The sequence below is a fragment of the Papio anubis genome, chromosome 20 (assembly GCF_008728515.1).
Source record: "Papio anubis isolate 15944 chromosome 20, Panubis1.0, whole genome shotgun sequence".
Taxonomy (NCBI): domain Eukaryota; kingdom Metazoa; phylum Chordata; class Mammalia; order Primates; family Cercopithecidae; genus Papio; species Papio anubis.
The window spans coordinates 41,530,252-41,549,756 of record NC_044995.1 but is presented as its reverse complement, the minus strand read 5'-3'; the positions used below and the strand labels follow the sequence as shown (position 1 = coordinate 41,549,756).

The 19,505-nt window shown below is 55.7% G+C and overlaps 1 protein-coding gene across 1 annotated transcript; it reads right to left on the bottom strand.

The window, feature by feature from the left end:
* Positions 1–130: 130 nt before the first annotated feature.
* On the bottom strand, positions 131–19,480 carry RAVER1 (ribonucleoprotein, PTB binding 1). The gene is made up of 10 exons (XM_031659060.1): positions 19,137–19,480; positions 16,634–16,700; positions 14,359–14,957; positions 7,255–7,385; positions 5,546–5,762; positions 5,114–5,400; positions 3,344–3,671; positions 2,170–2,313; positions 1,607–1,690; positions 131–1,517 (listed from the first exon to the last, which is right to left on the bottom strand). Exons 1-10 carry the CDS (start codon positions 19,404–19,406, stop codon positions 1,371–1,373), a joined length of 2,274 nt encoding a protein of 757 aa, XP_031514920.1. The 5' UTR covers positions 19,407–19,480; the 3' UTR covers positions 131–1,370.
* Positions 19,481–19,505: the final 25 nt, after the last annotated feature.

Below are 19,505 nucleotides of genomic sequence, written 5' to 3'. Positions count from 1 at the left end.
GATGTTTGCTTAGGGCCTGCGGTGACAAGGAGGGAAGAGCAGGGCGGGATCCAGCTCAGGTAAACCCGCGGGGCCATCCCAGACCTCCCACTCAGGCCCACTGTTTGTCCCAAGAACCAGCCAACTCTGATTTCTTTAAAACCATTTACTTACAAACTTTAATTCAGCAAAGGTCCGTGTGGGGAGATTGGGGTGGGGTCCGGGGAATAGTCCCCTTGGAGTGGATGTGGACCCCCAGAGTCAAGGGAGGGAAGCTAGTGGCCCAGTTGGCTGGGGGCAAGGCCCAGGGTCACCTCAGGTCGACAGGTCCTGCTGGTGTGCGGGCCCAGAGCTTATCTTCATGGAGTGCTGGTTTCTGGCACTGGGCTGAAAGGAGGCCAGCTCCAGGGATCTGGCCTGGGGTGGGCAGGCAGAATTCAAGAATTCATCTTCAACAAGGGAGTGACAGCAGAGGCTCTGGGAGATGGGCACAACGTCCGACTCCCACAGACAGACAGCAGGGGATTGGCAGAGAAAGCCCATCTCTGCACCGAGGCCCAGGCAGGAGGGGGTGGTGAGGCTGGTTCGCCAAGATGAAGGCTTTGCCCTTCTACTGTCCCCAGGGTGGAGATCCTAGGTAGGGTGGCCCAATCCCTAGGCCAGAGCTGTTTGGTCCATAGTCAAGCTCCCAGAGCTTGGCATCTGTGGCTCTGGCCAGCAGGGCCTGGGGCCCAGCTTTTAAGGCATCAGAAGGGGAGGGGGCTGCGGCAGGGACCCCGGGCCCCGGGGCTGGGATATTGGCCAGATGGGCAGGCAGGGGCAGGAGACAGCCATGCCTGCAGCAGATGTAGGAAAAAGAGCTGTTTCAAACTGCAAAGTGTGGAATGGTGGCCCGGACAGGCCGGACCTTGAAGGAATCACAGCTGGGGGTTGTCCGCGGTGGTTTTAAAAATAAAAATTAGAAAAGGAAACAGAAGTCAGTTGTCAAAGTTAAAAAAAAGGAGACAGTCTCTGTATCCTCACGGGAGGTCAGGGAAACCTCCAAGGCACTCGAAAGGCCAAAATTACAGGATCAACGAGGCAGGAGGGCTCCGGAGAGACGGGCACATCGGAAGAGGAGATGGGGGAAGGGAGGGAGAGCAGGCCGGGGCCCCTCTCTCTTAAGGCTGCAGGGTTTCGGTGTGGGGAGCAAGCCAGAGGTGCAATGAGGCCTCCAGACTCCCCCACACCCCTTGGGCTCCTGGGGCTCCAGCTGATTGGTCAGTAAAGTCTTTCAGAGATTTTTCTATTACCGAAAGAGAGAAAATGGTTTAAAAAAACACAAAACAAAACACCAGAAAACCCAAAAGCGATTTGGTGCAGGCCCTTGAGTTATCTCTGGCGCCAGCCACTTAGAAAATCCTCTTCCGCTTCAGATAGGAGTCTGCGTAGTGGCCGCCGAGGCCCTGGGAGTGCTGGCCCACATAGCTGCCTTCTGGGCTGGGCTCGGGCGAGGGCAGTAGGTGGGCAAAGCTGCGTTTCTGGCCGCCCAGTGGGGTCTGGAGACAGAGGGCAGGGCGGGGCAGGTCAGGGGCCGCTGGGGGGCCGGGGCTCCCCAGCCCTGCATGTCCCCACCCCCTGCCCGTACCTTCAGCAGGTGGCTATGACCATTAGGCCCTGGGCCGAGGCCCAGGAGCCCTTCTCCGGAGCCCAGTGGGGAAGAGCCGATCGCCTGGAAGAAATGGAGAGGTGGAACAGGTTACTCCCTGGGGGCCAGAGGAAGCACCCCCCCCCCCCCCCCCCCCGCGCCCGTGCCCTCCCTGCCCTCCCTGTCCCCGCAGGCGAAGGGTTTCAGGTTTCAGGTTCAAATCTTGCTTCTGCTACTTTCTAGCCATGAGACCTGGGGGCCAATTGCTCCATTTTATTTGAGCCTCGGTTTTCTCATCTGTCAAATGAGGCCAAGTAGCACCCACAGCCTGGGCTGTAGAGGGAGCAAGTGACAGAAAGCCTGGAAGGCTAGCAGTGCTAGGTGCTTGATGCACAGGGTGGATGGAGGACAACAGGCTGTTGCTACTCCACCCTGAGCAAGACCGACCCCTGCCACCACCCCAGCTTTGGCCTGGGTACCGAGGGTCACAGAGCCCCGGTGGCAAGCACCCCCAAATCGTAGCTGTCCCAGGATGCCTGTGTTCAGCCAGAGAGGCTCCTCACCTTGCTGAGGTGGCTCTGCTTGAGGCCAGCCTGCAGGCCGCTGGTGAAGTAGGAAGTGGGCGAGCCTGAATAGAAGTGAGAGAGGGGGCCCCCGCCACTCCCACCGCTGCTCCGTTCACCGAAGCCACTGGGTGGGGGGGACATCTGCGGAAGAAGGGTCGGTGGAGTGAAGCAGACAATTGTAGTACCCAGCCCTGTGTATATGATCCTCCAAAATGATTCTGGGCTTTTTTTTTTTTTTTTTTTGAGATGGAGTTTCGCTCTTGTTGCCCAGGCTGCAGTACAATGGCATGATCTCGCTCACTGCAACCTCTGCCTCCCAGGTTCAAGCGATTCTTCTGCCTCAGCCTCCCAAGTAGCTGGGATTACAGGCATGTGCCACCATGCTCAGCTAATTTTTTGTATTTCAGTAGAGATGGGGTTTCTCTATGTTGGTCAGACTGGTCTCAAACTCGTGACCTCAGGTGATCCACCCGCCTCAGCCTCCCAAAGTGCTGGGATTATAGGCGTGAGCCACCATGCCCAGCAATTCTGGGTTTTGCAAAGACTAGCTTTGACTAAAGGACTAGGACTGAGGAGAGCTGGCACGTGGGTACCCGCCTCCTCTTCCTCCTCCAGGAACCCGGGGATCATCACTGCACGAAGGGACACAGAGAAACTGTTCCAGCTTATGGACGCCAAATATGTGAGGCCACGTAGCTCACTGAGGCCCGGGTGAGTGCCAGGGACCGCCCACTGCCCCACAGAGTAGCAAGAAGTAATACAATGCCTGGCATGGCACGGTGGCTCATGCCTGGGATCCTAGCACTTTTGGAGGCCAAGGTGGGAGGATTGCTTGGGCCTAGGAGGTCTGGACCAGCCTGGGCAACATAGGGAGACTTCGTCTCCACAAAAAGTACAAAAATTAACCATCATGGTGGTGAGTGCCTATGGTCCCAGCTACTCAGGAGGCTGAGGTAGGAGGATCGCTTGAGCCCAGGAGTTTGAGGCCGCAGTGAGCTATGATGGAGCCACTGCACTCCAGCCTGGGCAACACAGTGAGATCCTGTCTCAAAAAAACCCCACAAAGAACACACAAAATACAAGGTCTGCTATTCTAGGCTACTAAGTCATGGCACAGCCTGTCATATAGTAAAAGCTGATTGCTACACACACCATACCAGGTGGCTCTCACCTTGTGTCGACTGGGTCCGTGAGGCCCAAGGGCTGGTTCCCGTGGGTGGGAGAAGAGCCGCCGTGGTCCCACGTCCTGAATCAAAGTGGGAGAAGCACAATGGGTTGGAATCTGTCCCAGCCTCACCCCTAGCTGAACTCCGCTGGCAGAGCTGTCATCAGGGAAGACAGCCCCCACCACTCTGGGACCAGGAAGAGGCAAATTTGGGGCTGGATGCACCTCGGCCCCAGGGATGGCTGCTGTGAAGGGGGTGCCCCCCATGGGTCTAAGTGTTTGGAGTTTCCCAGGCAAGCTGGGAATTCCAGGCGTGTGGACTCTTGTAGTTTTCCTGTGTCAGCGTTAATTTCCGTTGTTATTTGTTTGAAATCCAGAGGGGGCCAAACATCACCCAGGTGACCTATGGGCGGCCAGTTTGCAATTTCTTTTTTTTTTTTTTTTTTTTTTTGATAGAGTTTTTCTCTTGTTGCCCAGGCTGGAGTGCAATGCAGCAGTCTCGGCTCACATAACCTCCGCCTGCGAGGTTCAAACGATTCTCCTGCCTCAGCCTCCCTGGTAGCTGGGATTACAGGCATGTGCCACCGCCCAGCTAATTTTATATTTTTCTAGTAGAGACAGGGTTTCTCCATGTTGGTCAGGCTGGTCTTGAACTCCCAACTGGGTAGTCAGCCCTCGGCCTCCCAAAGTGCACAGGAATACAGGTGTGAGCCACTGCACCTGGCCCAGTTTGTAATTTCCTGACCTGCAAGGAGTTTGCAGAAGTCATGTAGAAGGACAAATCTCAGGAGTACAAACAGGAACCAAAGGTGAGGAGAGAGGGACAGAAAGGTAAGCCCCTGTCTCTCAGGAGAGACAGTGTGGCCCCTAAGTCACTCTTGGGAGGAACAGACAAGTCAGGATGACAGACAGACTGAGGCATAAGATCCTCCCAGGTCTTGGGAATGGACAGACAAGAGCAGGTGGACTGGGAGGAAGCAGGAGTGATGTACAGAGAGACAGGGAAACTTTAAGAGGCAGCATGAGGCTGGGGCGTGGCTGGCTGCCCGCCTGTAATCCCAACACTTTAGGGAGGGAGCTGAGGTGGGCGGCTCCTTGAGGTCAGGGTTTGGGGACCAGCCCTGGACAACTACAATAAGACTCGTCTCTACAAAAATTTAAAAAGTTAGTTGGGTATGGTGGGTGCATGTCTATAGTCCCAGCTGCCTCCAGGAGGCTGAGGTGTGAGAATCAGCTCCAGGCCCAGGAGGTTGAGTGCAGTGAGCTAGCACTACTGCCCATCAGCCAAGGCAACATGGGAATGATCGTCTACTTAAAAAAGAAAAAAGCAGGGGACCATATCCGGCCCCGTTCCTGTAGCCTCCCACAGCACATGGCCTGGCATGAGTCCATCCTAGAGAAATATCAGTTTGGAGAATGAAGAGATTTTGGCCTCAGGGGACAGAGAGAGCTGCAGCCAGGCACTCACCCGGGGTAGAGTAGAAACCCAGCCAGCTGTCAGACAGCCCCTGGTTGAGGGCAGAGCGAGTGGCTGCTGAGGCTGAGCAGGCGGGACTTAGGCTGGAGGCTGCTGCTGCTGCTGCCACCTCCAGGGGCTGGGGAGTTAGGTGGGGGCCCTCAGCTGGTAGCTACTCCCGAGCGCCTCTGAGCCAGGCCTCACTTACCCGCCAGGTTGCTGAGGCAGGCTATGTAGGTTCAGGTGGGGATTCCAGGGAATCGGTAGTCATGGGGGCTCCCCAGCGAGTGAGACCTGCGGCGGGAGAGGCCCAGATTCACGAGAATTTGGGAAAGGGGACTCTGTAGAGCAGGAGGCTGAAGGTGTGGTGCAGCTGGCACTTGAGGCAGGCGTGCTGCCCCAGAGGCGTCAGCAGAGGCCCACTGTGTCTTTCTGGAGGCCTCCTGAGGGCCGGAGCCTGGAGCCCCACAGGAAGTGGGGGAGGAAGTGAGCTGGGCGCTGGGGGACCCAAGCCCAGGGCCTCCCGGTCACCCCCAGCAGGGCCCAAGCGGATGGCAGCAGGGTGGTGGCACCCTGCCGGAAGGCGGCAGCTCGGGGGCAGGCCCTCCTAGGGAGGGAAGGAGGAGGGGATTTCCAGGGGCCCAGGCTCCAGAGGGACCCCTCTGCAGGGCCCTCCAGAAACCCCATGGACCCAGGGCCCAGTGGTCAGAGACAAATCCATGCTGGCCACTGTAGGCGGAGGCTCACGCTACCTGGAGCCCTGGGGGAGACACCCAACTGATGGACCAGTGGCGGGACCCACAGGGTTGGGTCCGCTCGTCCAAGGCCACGTAGCAAGGGAGGCCGGGAAGTGGCTGGGGGACTTGGCCGGGTGCAAATTTGCACCTGCAGGCAGCTCCCGAGGGAGAGGAGTTGGCAGCTGGGCCCAGAGCTGGGGCCAGGGGTGGAGTCCTCCCCGGATGCGGGCTTCTAGGGACAGAGCAGACAGTTACCTTGCGGATAGGCAGGGTGGCCCAGGGAAGCAGACAGGTGTAGCCCAGAGTCTTGGCAGACACACCCTGACTCAGGGCTCAGCCAGTCCCTGGGCAGGAATGAGCATAGGGTTCCCCAGTGCCTGCCTGCATCCAGCCCATCCCAAATTGCGTCCCATAAGCCGCCGACCGAGGTGTCCTGGCGCCGAGCCTCAGTTCCCTGGCCAGTATTGCAACACAGTATCAGCTGCAGCCACCACATGGAGTCAGGACAGCCATGCAGATTACAGCCACTTTGGTCACAGAAGGTCAGGACCCACAGGCTCATGCTCTTGTCCAGTTGCCGCAGACAGACACACTGACACAAACTGCTTAGAATCAGGAACCACACACACCACCAGACAGGGGCGGGGCATGGGTGTACGTCTGTGTGTGTGTGTGCTGCGTGTATGTCTTTGTTTTCTCAAATTCGTGAGAGTCCTGTCATATGTCTCTCTGTGTGTCTATGTGTGTCTTTGACTTATGTCTGTATCTGTCTCTGTGTGTATTATATCTGCACGCTGTATGTGTGAGTCTGTATGTATACCTGTGTTTCCTAGGTGTGAGTTGTGTGTGGCATTAGCCATTAGTGCAGCACTGAGGGGATAGACCTGGAGTTTCTTCCTGGGGTGCACCACAGGGAGCTTCGGGCGATCTATTCACAAAGTGGTGCTTGACGTGCTCCCAGCCCACACCCAGTTTCAAAAGAGCTCCTAAATGGAGGCATGTCCAGGTCCCTGACCCCACTCCAGGCACCAAGTCCAGGGGCCCTCTCCCAGAATGGAGAGGGAAAGATATGAAACCTGTCATGAAAGTTTGGAGAGGGCCGGGTGTGGACTTAGGGGTTGGGGGTTACAGGAGACTTCCCAGGGGCATGGGAATCTGACACAGTCCTTGGCTGTGTTGAAAAGGCAGGGCTGTAGGCGTTTGGTGAGGGTGTGCAGTGCATGGGCAATTCTGCCAAAAGGCGAGCTTCTGCTGATGCCGTGGTGGGAGCTGGCCCTCCCCTAAGCAGCCAGCATGGCTGGGGGAGCACCCAGGAGGCCTGCAGGGGAGACATGGGAGGAGGGATGGGTGGGGGGTCCCTGTCCTCCACGCCCGCCTCATGAAACACAGCCCTAGCCAGGCCCGTTGAAGGGCGAGCTGATGCTCCTAGGGCTGGGGGGTGGGCAGTGGACTTGCACAAAGGGAAGGGCCTAGAAGGAGCAGAGGCTAGTCAGTGAAGTCCACCCCTCTTGCCAGCACCCAGCTCCTGCAGGCAGCTGTGTGGCCTGGTGGCCCCCAGTTGTAGCCAGACAACAACGGCTCCCCCTACCCATGACTCCACACACTCCCCTCAGCCCTATAGGGCTCCTGTCACTATAGCCAAGATAGGCAGTTTGAGGGGTGCGAGGAGACAGTGCTGCAACCCGTTCTGCACAGTAGGGGGCCCCTGCCCCAACCCACCTTACCCTGCTTCCCCACCACTGCCGTGGAGGCAGGGGGTTGAGTAGCCAACAGCTGGAGGGAGGCAGACGGAGCTTGGGTTGTTGAGCGGCTGCAGGATGTTTAGGCTCAGGGAGGTCCCTTCCCGGTCCGGGGCCTGCAGGAACAAGAGCAACAAGGCTTGCCACGAGACCCTGATATCCCCATGGGGCTCCATCCCCCTCCACCTGCCCACGAACCATGGCTGGGCAGCTGATAGGCCCAGCCCAGCATGCTGCGGGGGCCAGAGCAGGGAGACTGGGTGGCTGCCCCCAGGGGCTGGGGCCATCCGCCTGCTGTGTGCACTCCTCCATCTCAGCCGTCTCAGCCTCCTTGCCAGAGCCGCTGGCTACCCATCCTGGCCGCCCACGCCAGCTGCGGAGGAAGCAGGCAGTCCTTGTTTGAGGCTGGTGACTGCACCGCAGTGACAGCCTGTGAGACTCTGCTGCCCCATGAGGGAGTGAATTCCAGACGCTGCACCCTGCTTGCCATCAGCTCAATACAGTCTTCCCAATGACCCTGGGGCTGCATCATACCCATTTATCAGAGAGCAGCAGGCGCGGGAGGTGCGTGCCCCTCAGAGACCAACGCCCAGCTGGAGGGAGGCAGGCCTAGGAGCTACTCACCAAAAACCAATTGCCGGGGCGCGGTAACCGCATGTAATACCAGCACTCCTGGGAGGCTCAGGCAGAAGCTGGATCACGAGGTCAGGAGATGAGACCATCTGGCTAACGGTGAACTGTCTGCTAAAAATGCAAGGTGGCAGTGGTGGGCATGCCTGTATTAGCGAAACTGCCAGGAGCAGGAGCCGCGAGGGAATGGGTCCAACATGGGAAGTAGAGGTTGCAGCGAGCGGGATCACTTTTGTGCACTCAGCTGGGCAGGGGTAGGCTCGTTCAAAAAAAAAAAAAAAAAACAAAAGAAAGAAAAGAAAAAGAGCCCAGCCAGTGTGATGGCTCAAGCCTGTAATCAGCACTGGGAGGCCGAGGCCAGGGGAAGTGAGGATCCACGAGAATCAGAGATGAGACAACCATCCCTGACTAACAGTGGAAACCCGTCTCTCTACTAAAAAATACAAAAAAAACTAGCGAGTGTGAGGGCGAAGCGAGCCCTGTAGTCCCAGCCTCAGGAGAGGCTGAGGCAGGAGGAATGGGGCGTGAACCAGGAGAAGTAGACTTGCAGTGAGCTGACATCCGGCCACTGCATTTCCAGCCTGGGCAACAGAGTGAGACTCTGTCTCAAAAAAAAAAAAAAAAAATAAAAGAAAAAAACAGGCACTGTCAAAGCCCGCCACAGCCAGGTGGGAAGGCTTCAGGGCTCAGGAGGATGATGCCTATCCAGGTCACAGTCTAGAGCTGGAATCAGACAAGGCCAGGCTGACAGCCTTCATGGGACCCAGCCACATCAGAATTACTGAGTGGCTGTCCCAAAGAAACAATCCTTGCAGGATGTGGTGAGTGCACCGGGCTATATGGTCCCAGCTGAGGGAATACTGCTTAAGCCAGAATTCAAGATTACAGTGAGCTATAGTTGGGCCACTGTACTCAAGAACGAGGAAACAAGACCCTGTTAGCAAAACAAAGAAAAAGAGACCAAGGCATGCAGTGGCTCAGCACTTTTATAATCCCAAGCGCTTTGGGAGGCGGTGGCCCAGGATCATCTGAGGTCAGGACAAGCTGTAGCTAACACTGGAGAACCGCTGTCTCTAGTAAAAGTACAAAATTAGCGGGCATGGTGGCTCATGCCTGTAATCCCAGCTATTAGGGAGGCTGAAGCAAAGTCCTTGAACCTGGGGCCCGGAGGTTGGAGTGAGCTGAGATCACATGTGACACCTCCAGCCTGAGCAACAAGAGCCAAACTCCGTCTCAAAAAAAAAAAAAAAAGATAATCAGCAAGGGTAGGGAAGGAAGAATCTCGTTCCAGACAGTAGCCAAGCCAGTAGCAATGCTAAAGGAAGTAGCTGGGCTAGGCCCCAACACACTTGCCCCTAGATGCCCGAGCAGCAAAGGTGCAGTGCCCAGCCCATATACCATGCCAGCCCACGCCCTGTGCCAAGGTCTGGGCACAGATCTCCCATAACCACATCCATCGTTTGTTTTGTTTTAGGATGGGTCTTGCATGGCCTGGGGTGCGGTGATGTAGACTCGGCTTACCCAGCGGCCTCGTACTCCTAATTCAAAGTGATTCTCGACCTCAACCTCCCCATAACCCGGGATTACCGGTACCACCAGCCCAGCTAATTTTTGAGGGCGGAGTCTTTGCTCTGTTGCCGGGCTGCAGGTGCGGTGGCGGGATCTCAGCTCACTGCAGCTCCGCCCTCCTGAGTTATGCCGTTCTCGCCGCCTCGGCCACCAGTAGCTGTGGAGACTTCCCAGGCGCCAGCCACCTCACCAGCTGGATTTTTGTATTTTTAGTAGAGAGCCCGAAGGTTCACCGTGTTAACTGAGATGAATGCCGATCTCCTGACACCTCGTTGATCCGCTCCCGATCTCGGCTCTAAAGTGCTGGGATAGGCGTGAGCCCTGCATGACCTAATTCTTATTATTTTTAGTGAGGCGAGGGGTTTCACCATGTTGCAGGCTGGTCTCGAGACTCTGACCTCAAGGAGGCTGCCTGCTTGGCCTCCCAAGTGCTGGATTCACGAGGCACGAGCCACTGTGCCCGGCCATGAAATCCACCCATCTTAGGGATGAGCAGAGAGAGACTCAGAGGGGTCACAGGTAATCAAGGCCACACACAATTCCTAAGTAGGGGACTGATGGTATGTGAACCTCAAGCTGCCTCACTGTCAAGCCCATCCTCCATTCAAGCGGGTCACCCTAGCGTTAAAGGTACCAGGCTCCTTGGAGGACGTCACCTCAATGCCTGGTACTCATCAGATGCTCAACCGTGTTTGGTGAGATCCAGGCCAGTGGCTCGAATCTGTAATCCCAGCACTTTGGGAGGCCGAGGCAGGAGGATCGTTTGAGCTGGGAGTTTCAGACCAGTCACAGGCAACATAGGAGATCCCATCTTCACATAATTTGCACCCATGCAAGCCTGGCTAATTTTTTGTATTCTTAAGTGAGAGACAGGGTTTTTTTCTGTTTTTGTTTGTTTGTTTGTTTCTGAGACAGAGTTTCCTCTGCTGCAGGCTGGAGTGCAGTGGCGGGATCTTGGCTCACCACAGCCTCCTGCCTCCCAGTTTCAAGTGATTCTTCACCACCTCAGCCTCCCAAGTAGCTGGGACCACAAGCACATGCCACCACACCCGGCTAACTTTTTTGTATTTTAGTAGAGACAGGGTTTCACCATGGCTGTAGGATGGTCCTTGATCTGCAAACCCTGCGTGATCCGCCCGCCTCAGGCCTCCCAAAGTGCTGGGATTACAGGCATGAGCCACCGTGCTGAAAGCCTTGAGACAGGAGTTTACCATGTTGTCAGGGCTGGTTTGGGGCTCCTGACCTCCAAGTGATCTGGGGTTACAGGCATGAGCCACTGCACCCGGCCTCGTGGAAATTTTAAAAATCTATAATCCCAGCAGCAGCACTTTGGGAGGCCCGAGGCAGAGTAGGATCAAGGTCAGTCGAGACCATCACAAGCTGACACAGTGAAACCCGTCTCTACTAAAAATACAAAAAACTAGCAGGCGAGGTGAGCCTGTAGTCCCAGCTTCGGGGAGGTTGAGAGGCAGGAGAATGGCGCAAACCCCGGGAGGCCCGGGCTGCAGTGAGCGAGATCTGGCCACCTCCAGCCTGGGTGGCAGGCTGAGACCTCCGATCTCAAAAAAAAATTTTTGCGGTAGCAGTGGCTCCATCCTATGGTAGCACTGGGAGGCCGAGGCAGGCGGATCACAAGGTCAGGAAATCCCGAGACCATCCTAGCTAGCCACGAGGAACCCGTCTCTACTAAAAATAAAAAACTAGCCGAGGCGAGGTGGGCTGAGCCTGTAGTCCCCAGCTACTCGGGAGGCTGAGGCAGGAGAATGGCATGAACCCGGGAGGCCCGGGCTTGCAGTGAGCTGAATCCGGCCACTGCACTTACTCCAACCTGGGGCTGACAGGAGACTCTGTCTCAAAAAAAATTTTAAAAATCAACTGGCCATGCTGATGCATTCCTGTAGTTCCAGCTTACATGGGAAGCCAAGGCAGGAGGATCTCTTGAACCCTGGAGGTCGAGGCTGGAGTGCACTCCTCCAGCCTGGGCTCCTCCAGCCTGGGTGTTAGAGTGAGAACCTGTCTCAACAAAAAAAATAAAAATAAAAATAATAAGGCCAGGCACGGTGGCTCACACCTGTAGTCCCAGCTACTCGGGAGGCTAAGGCAGGAGAATGGTGTGAACCTGGGAGGCGGAGCTTGCAGTGAGCTGAGATCACGTGACTGCGCTCCAGCCTGGGCAAGACTCCATCTCAAAAAAAAAAAAAAAAAAAATTTAGTGAATGTTCCAGTGGAGAAATGAATGGGCAGCTGTTCACAATAACCTGATCATGAAGCACTGACAACCCCATTTTGAGATGGGGAAACAGGCTAGAAGAGTACCTGTAGCTGGTCATGACCCTGTGACTTTTGATCTCCACATAAGAAGGTAAGGCCAGGCCAGCACAGTGGTTCATGCCTGTAATCTCAGCACTTTGGGAGGCCGAGGTGAGCGGATCACTTGAGGTTAGGGATTCGAGACCAGCCTGGCTAACATGGCGAAACCCCATCTCTACTAAAAATACAAAAATTGGGTGTGGTGGCGGGCGCCTGTAATCCCAGCTACTCGGGAGGCTGAGGCTGGAGAATCACTTGAACCCAGAAGGCGGAGGATGCAGTGAGCCAAGATTGCGCCACTGTACTCCAGACTGGGTGACAGAGTGAGATTCTGTCTTAAAAAAATAAAAATAAAAAATTTAAAAAAAGGTGAGGCCGTTGTGCTAACTCATCTTCTGTCCTGAGCCCGCACAGGTGGCCTGGTATGTAGCAGGTGTCCAAGAGAAGGCGGCAGAATGAATGAATGAATGAATGATGAGTAAACAGAGAGGGGATTCCCATGGCTCATGGATACTCAGCTTTTTGTTTGTTTGTTTCTTTGAGATGGAGTGTCGCTCTGTCGCCCAGGCTGGAGTGCAGTGGGACGATCTCCACTCACCGCAACCTCAGCCTCCCAGGTTCAAGCAATTCTCCTGTCTCAGCTTCTCAAGTAGCTGAGATTACAGGCACACACCGCCATGCCTGGCTACTTTTTTTTTTGTTGTATTTTTAGTAGAGATGGGGTTTCTCCATGTTGGTCAGGCTGGTCTCAAACTGCTGACCTTAGGTGATCCGTCTCAGCCTCCCAAAGCTTTATAAGCGTGAGCCACTGCGCGTGGCCTGTTTTTTTGTTTTTTTGAGATGGAGTGTTGCTCCGTCATCCAGGCTGGAGTGCAGTGGCGCGATCTCGGCTCACTGCAAACTCTGCCTCCCAGGTACAAGCGATTCTCCTGCCTCAGCCTCCTGAGTAGCTGGAATTACAGCCCTGTGCCACTACACCTGGCTAATTTTTTTTGTATTTTTAGTAGATACAGGGTTTCACCATGTTGGCCAGGCTGGTCTTGAACTCTTGACCTCAAGTGATCCACCTGCCTTGGCCTGTCAAAGTGCTGGGATTACATGCATGAGCCATCTCACCCAGCCTGTTTCTTGTTTTAAATATAGAGATGGTGTCCCACTATCTCACCCAGGCTCGTCTTAAACTCCTGGTCTTGAGTGATCCTCCTGCCTCTGCCTCCCAACTGACACCTAGTTTAAATGGGGCACCAATACCCCACTTACACGAGAGGGACCCACTCAAAGCCACAGAGCTGGGGGTCTGAGCCCAGGACTCTTTTTTTTTTTTTTTGAGATGGGGGTCTAGCTCCATTGCCCAGGCTGTAGTGTCATTGTGCTGTGGTGCGATCAAGGCTCACTGCAGCCTCAGACTCCCAGGATCAAGCGATCCTGCCACCTCAGCCTCCTGAGTAGCTGGGACTACAGGCACACCATCATACCTGTCTAATTTTTGTATAGAGAGGATTTCACCATATTGCCTAGGCTGGTCTCAAACTCCTAGGCTCAAGGGATCCGCCCACCTCAGCCTCCCAAAGTGTTGGGGTTACGGGTGTGAGTCACTGCGTCTGGCCAGGCCTACCCCTTCTAAGCCTCTGCACTGGCCTCCTCTCAGTGGTCCAAGCTCCAGAGCTAGGCTGTGGTATTCTGATCTCAGCTCTGCCAGACCCTGGCTGTTTAACTCTGGGCAAGTTATTTGACCCCTGTGTGCCTTGGTATCCTCACCTGAAAATGGGAGTGATACCTGTCTCTCAGGGTTGCTACAGGATGAAGCAACTAAAGGTTACGTACTCAGAGTCCACAGTGAGTGCTGGAGGAATGTCCCCTTCAGGATCTCTGGGGATCAAGACCTTCTGGGGGCTCTTAAAGAGAGTGAGTCTGGCCTATTCTCGCCCCACTGCACCTGTCACAGGGCGAGGCACATACACAGAAGTGCCTGGCACATGTGGTCTGAATGAACAAGGGGCTGTTTTGCCAACCCATTGTGCAAGTATTGAGTCCCTGCTTACGGAGGAGGGAAACTGTAGATCAGAGAGCCAGTGACTGGCCCGAGCTCGAGGGTGGGGCTGGGATCTAGCGAAGCCTCAGTCTCTGACCTCAAGGTTCAAATAGACTGTGGGCTCCTCTGCAGCCTCCTCAATGCCTGGCCAGGGTCTGGGACCCCATGGGAGGTTTGATGAAGGTACCAGCGAATGAGGAGGTGAGTGGTGAGCAAGCCTCAAGATCCAGTTACAAGAGTGGCCTCACCTGCATCTGACAGAGCGACAGTGAGGCCTGAAGTTGCACAGGGATTCAAATCCTCTGGCCGGGCGCGGTGGCTCACGCCTGTAATCCCAACATGTTGGGAGGCCAGTGTGGGTGGATCATCTGAAGCCAGGAGTTCAAGATCAGCCTGGCCAACATGGCAAAACCCCACCTCTACTAAAAATATAAAAACTATCCAGGCATGGTAGCGGGGCACCTATAATCCCAGCTACTCTGGAGGTTAAGGCAGGAGAATCGCTTGAACCCAGGAGGCGGAGGTTGCAGTGAACTGAGACTGCATCACTGCACTCCAGCATGGTTGACAAAGTGATACTCTGTCTCAAAAAAAAAAGAAAAGGCAGATGACTCCAAAGACTCCCTCAGGTGCTCCGGGCCTGGCACCTGCTCCCCAGTGCTCTCCGCAGGGCTCACCTGGCAGAAGGTGGGGCTGTGGACAGCTGACAGCGCCCGGCACAGAGCGTCCACATCGTTGAAGCCAGGTGGTAGGCGGTCCACACAGAGGCAGCGGGAGTGAAGAAGGGCAGGTGTCAGTTGCCCGGCATCCGTCCAGTGCACGTAGAGGGTGCGCGGTCCCAGTGGCTTGCCCAGCAGGTCCGACTTGGCACGGGCAGCCGAGTCCTTCTTCATGTACTCGGCAAAGCCATACCCCTTGGAGTGGCCAGTGCGCTCACTGTAGACCAGGAAGCAGCGCTCCAGGCTGCCAAAGGGCCGCACCAACTCCTCGAACTGCTGCTGTGTGAGGCTGGGGGGCAGGTTGGCCACGCACAGCAGGGCATCCGTGGGCTGCAGCTGCACCGACAGCTCGCGCTCCCGTAAGCAGCTCTGGTGGAAAGCGTTGATTGCGGCCTCGGCCTGCTCCCCATTCAGCAGGGTCACAAAGGCTGCGGTCGGAAGAGGGCAGTGCGAGGTCAGCCGGGCCCCGAGGGCCTGCCCCTCCACCCTGCCACCCTGCAAAGCAGGTGGGACCTCAAAATGCTGGGCATTTCAGGTGCCTGCCAATCTGAACAGTTGCCAGCCTTGGCGAGCGCGCCTGCCATTGACTCCAGGCTCCACGAAGCCCACGCCCTCTCCCAGCCCTGCGTCCACCCGCACCCATAGCAGCGCCCACCAACTGTGGACCTGGCTCTGTCCTAAGAACGCCGTGGGTCACTCTGATGATACCAAGGGCAGTGGTTAAGCCCATGCTCACTGGGGCCCAGATTTAAGCCCCAAGCCCCAGGTGGCTTTGGGGGTATCAGTTTCCTCATCTGTCAAATGGTTATAACTTAATCATCACAACCAACATTTTGCCAGTGAGGAAATGGGCCCAGAGCAGCACCCCTGTGCCCAAGTAGGGGAGCCTGGACTTGAACCCAGGCAGCTGGACTCCAGAGCCCCACTCTACACTGCCCACCCCTGCCACCTTTCCAGGCCACCAGTGCCCTGAACCCTGCTGCCACATACTGCCCCAGATTTGCAATCCACCCAGAGGCCACAGGAAGCTTTGTTCAAAATGGTAACCAGAGGCCGGGCGCGGTGGCTCAAGCCTGTAATCCCAGCACTTTGGGAGGCCGAGATGGGCGGATCACGAGGTCAGGAGATCGAGACCATCCTGGCGAACACCGTGAAACCCCATCTCTACTAAAAAATACAAAAAACTAGCCGGGCGAGGTGGCGGGCGCCTGTAGTCCCAGCTACTCGGGAGGCTGAGGCAGGAGAATGGCGTGAACCCGGGAGGCGGAGCTTGCAGTGAGCTGAGATCCGGCCACTGCACTCCAGCCCGGGCGACAGAGCGAGACTCCGTCTCAAAAAAAAAAAAAAAAAAAAAAAAAAATGGTAACCAGATCACGCCACATCCATCTGGTGGGTTCTAGCTGCAGGGTGCAGTGCAGCCTGCGTGGGCTCGCCGACCTCCCCTCCCATCTCACTACTGCTATCCGACCACACCAGGCATGCTCCAGAGGGGCCTTCACAGCTGCTGTTCCCTGAGCGTGGAACACTGAGCCCCACCTCCTCACCTGGCTAACCTGGACCCACCCAGGTAGAAACCCTGTCTCTACTAAAAATACAAAAATTAGCCGGGTGTGGTGGCACATGTCTATAATCCCAGCTACTTGGGAGGCTGAGGCAGAGGAATGGGCTGAACCTAGGAGGCAGAGGTTGCAGCGAGTCAAGATCACACCACTGCACTCCAGCCTGGGGACAGAGCAAGACTCCATCTCAACAAAGAACAAAAAACAAAACAAAACAAAAACACACAAGCATGGGTGACTGGCTGGGTAAGGAAGAGGCAAGAGGGGTAGGAAGAGAATGAACCCACGGCCAAACATTGTCAAGAATTAGCTCAATGCCAAGCGAGTGGAGTAGGAAGAGAATCAGCCCAATGCCCAGTGTTCTTCAAGGAGAACATGAAGGCTGTCCCAAGATGACAGGATGACAGGCAGATTGGGGCAACCTGCCATTTTGGCCTGGGGGGCAATACTGGGCCTGAAGTTCAGACAGCAGACAGTGAGCCAGGGCCCTCCCATCTTCAGGGACGGTCATTCCCTGCCCTGGCCCACCCCATGGCCCCACAAACCTGTCCCTTTGTATTTGTCCACAAAACAGTATTTGAGCTCATAGTCACTGAGCAGGTCATGTACTTCCTGTGGAGATATAAGACAAAAGACAGGGAGTTACTGGAGATGGAAGGGGGCAACCTGGTGCCGCCCTCATAGCTGCCACCAGCTATGAAGGCAGGTCAATTACCACCCCCCATTTTACCAATGAGGAAACTGAGGCTTGATGCAGTAATTTGGCCAAGGTCATTCTGCTCATACCTGGCAGAGCTGGGATTCAGAACCTGGCTGCAGACTGTGCTATTACCCAGGCAACATGCTCTTAAAGGGTATACCTTTAGCTGGCTGGGTGGGGTGGCTCATGCTTATAATCCCAGCACTTTGGGAGGCCGAGGCGGGTGAATCATCTGAGGTCAGGAGTTCGAGACCAGCCTGGCCAACATGGTGAAACCTTGTCTCTACTAAAAATACAAAAATTAGCCAGGAGTGGCTACTGGTGGCGCCACTGGTTATAGGTGGCGCACACCTATAATCCTAGCTACTCGGGAGGCTAAGGTAGGAGAATTGCTTGAACCCAGAAGGCAGAGGTTGCAGTGTGCCATTGCACTCCAGCCTGGGCGACAAAGGGAGACACTGTCTCAAAAAAAAAAAGAAAAAGCCGGACTCACGCCTGTAATTCCAGCACTTTGGAGGCCGAGGCAGGCGGATCATGAGATCAAGAGATCGAGACCATCCTGGCCAACAAGGTGAAACCCTGTCTCTACTAAAAATACAAAACAACAGCTAGATGTAGTGGAGTGCGCCTGTCGTCCTAGCTACTTGGAAGACTGAGGCAGGACAATCGCTTGAACCTGGGAGGTGAAGGTTGTAGTGAGCAGAGATCAAGCCACTGCACTCTAGCCTGGTTACAGAGTGAGACTCCATCTTAAAAAAAAAAAACAAAAAACAAGGAATATGCCTTTAGGGAAGTCATTTAACCTCCATGAACCTCCTTTTGCAAGATTCACCGTTTCTAACAACTCTGTAAGTGAAGTATTAACAAACTCATGTTGTACACGAGAAAACCTAGGCTAGGAGAAGTGAAGAGATCAGCTGGAGGCCATTCAGTTGGGCAGCGCGGCCACCCACGGGTACCTGACTGGGAAGCCCATCTACTAGTAAGCCCCACATTCTGTGGGTTCACATGCCTCCCAATTTCCTCCTCCTGATAAGGCTGCCCTCTTGCAAGCCAGCTCATTTATTTTCTTTTTTTTTAGGGACAGGGTCTTGTTCTGTCACCTAGGCTAGAGTGCAATAGCACGATCATAGCTCACTGCAGCCTCAACCTCCTAGGCTCAAGTGATCCTCCCACCACAGCCTCCTGAGTAGCTGGGACTACAGGCACGCACCACCATGCCTAATTATTTAAAATTTTTTGTAGAGATGGGGGTTTCACTATGCTGCCTAGGTTAGTCTTGAACCCTTGGGCTCAAGACAGCCTCTTGCCTCAGCCTCTCAAAGTGCTGGGATTAAAGGGATGAGCCACCGTGCCCAGCCTCAAGTCAGCTTTGAAGGCAAAGTGCTGGGTCCTGCTGGGGCCAGATACACTATGTATCTTGCAGGAGAAACAATGTGTTTCCTGCTTAGAGACTGCAAACACTGAGAGGAAGACCCAGAAACAAACCTGACCATTCTTAATGATGCCTGCCCCGATCTGTCCCCAAATTCAGCCCCTCCCAACATTCCTGGGGTCCCACTAGCCAGATGCCCACCCATGGGCAGGGAGAGCCAGTGGCAGGTGTGCTGGTGGGCCAGAGAGCAGGGATTCTCAGCAGAAGGAAGCGAGAACCTGTTTCACCGCCATAGGGCAGGGCAGTATAGATGCCATTTCCCCGGGTCCAAAGAGCATTGGGAAGTGCTGCCCCATGCTGGCCCCATGAGAAGGGCACTCCTAGCAGGAAGATTAGCCACGAGGGGATCCATAGAACACAGGCCCCGCTTCCTTCCTGTAGGTCTGTAGGCTGGTGGCAGGAGACCCCATTTTCCCAAATTAATCCTGAGGTTTTGGGGGCTGAGACCCAGGGGCTGCTGTTACTTCCGGATTTATCTCTGAGAGCAGTGAATAAACGCGTGAGACGGAGGGGCATACTCTCCGCAGTCCTGAAACTTCTGGATTTGAGGTCCCGCCACCCTGTGGTAGAGTGGGTGGAGAAAAGCATCATCCAAGCAGGGGGCAACTGGTGGTCCAATGTACCAGCCCATTCACAATTCCCCAACAGGACCAAAGCTGTCCGCCCCCTTCCATCACTTGGTGTCGACCAAGCCTGTGGTCGCCCCTAGCAACGCCCTCCCTCACTTCACAGCCGGTTTCCCCTTTCATCACCGCCCCCCCACATCCCGCTCTTGGTCTCTCTCGATCCCGCGTGGATCCGGTGCTTGGACGCCCCCGCCAACGACCCCCGCGCACTGGTGTCGCCCGGTTCCCCCCGCGCACGCGCACCGTGGTATTTCCCGCCACGCTCCTACACCGCCCCCCCCCAATACCTGGTTGGTCACGTCCCCCGGGAGGCCCCGGATCAGTATCTTGCGGCGGTTACGGAACTGGCGCTCGGTGTGTTCCAGGCGTTTCCGGATCTCTTCTGGATCTAGAGGCGGAAGCTCTTCTTCCGGCGCCCGGCGCTCCGCGGCATCGCCGGCTTCGACCTCGGCCCCAGACTTCGGGCTCAGCGGGGGCCGGTGAGTAACGGACACGTCCGCCGCCATCTTGGGAAACCCGGCGCCTTCTGGGACCAACGAGCCGGGGCGGAGCGGCATAGAGCGGCAACGAGGGCGCGCCTGTCGATTGGCTGAGAGAAGCCCCACCTCGTTCCCTCCCCCCTTAACCCATTGGCTAAGCCCCAGCCCGCCTCTCAA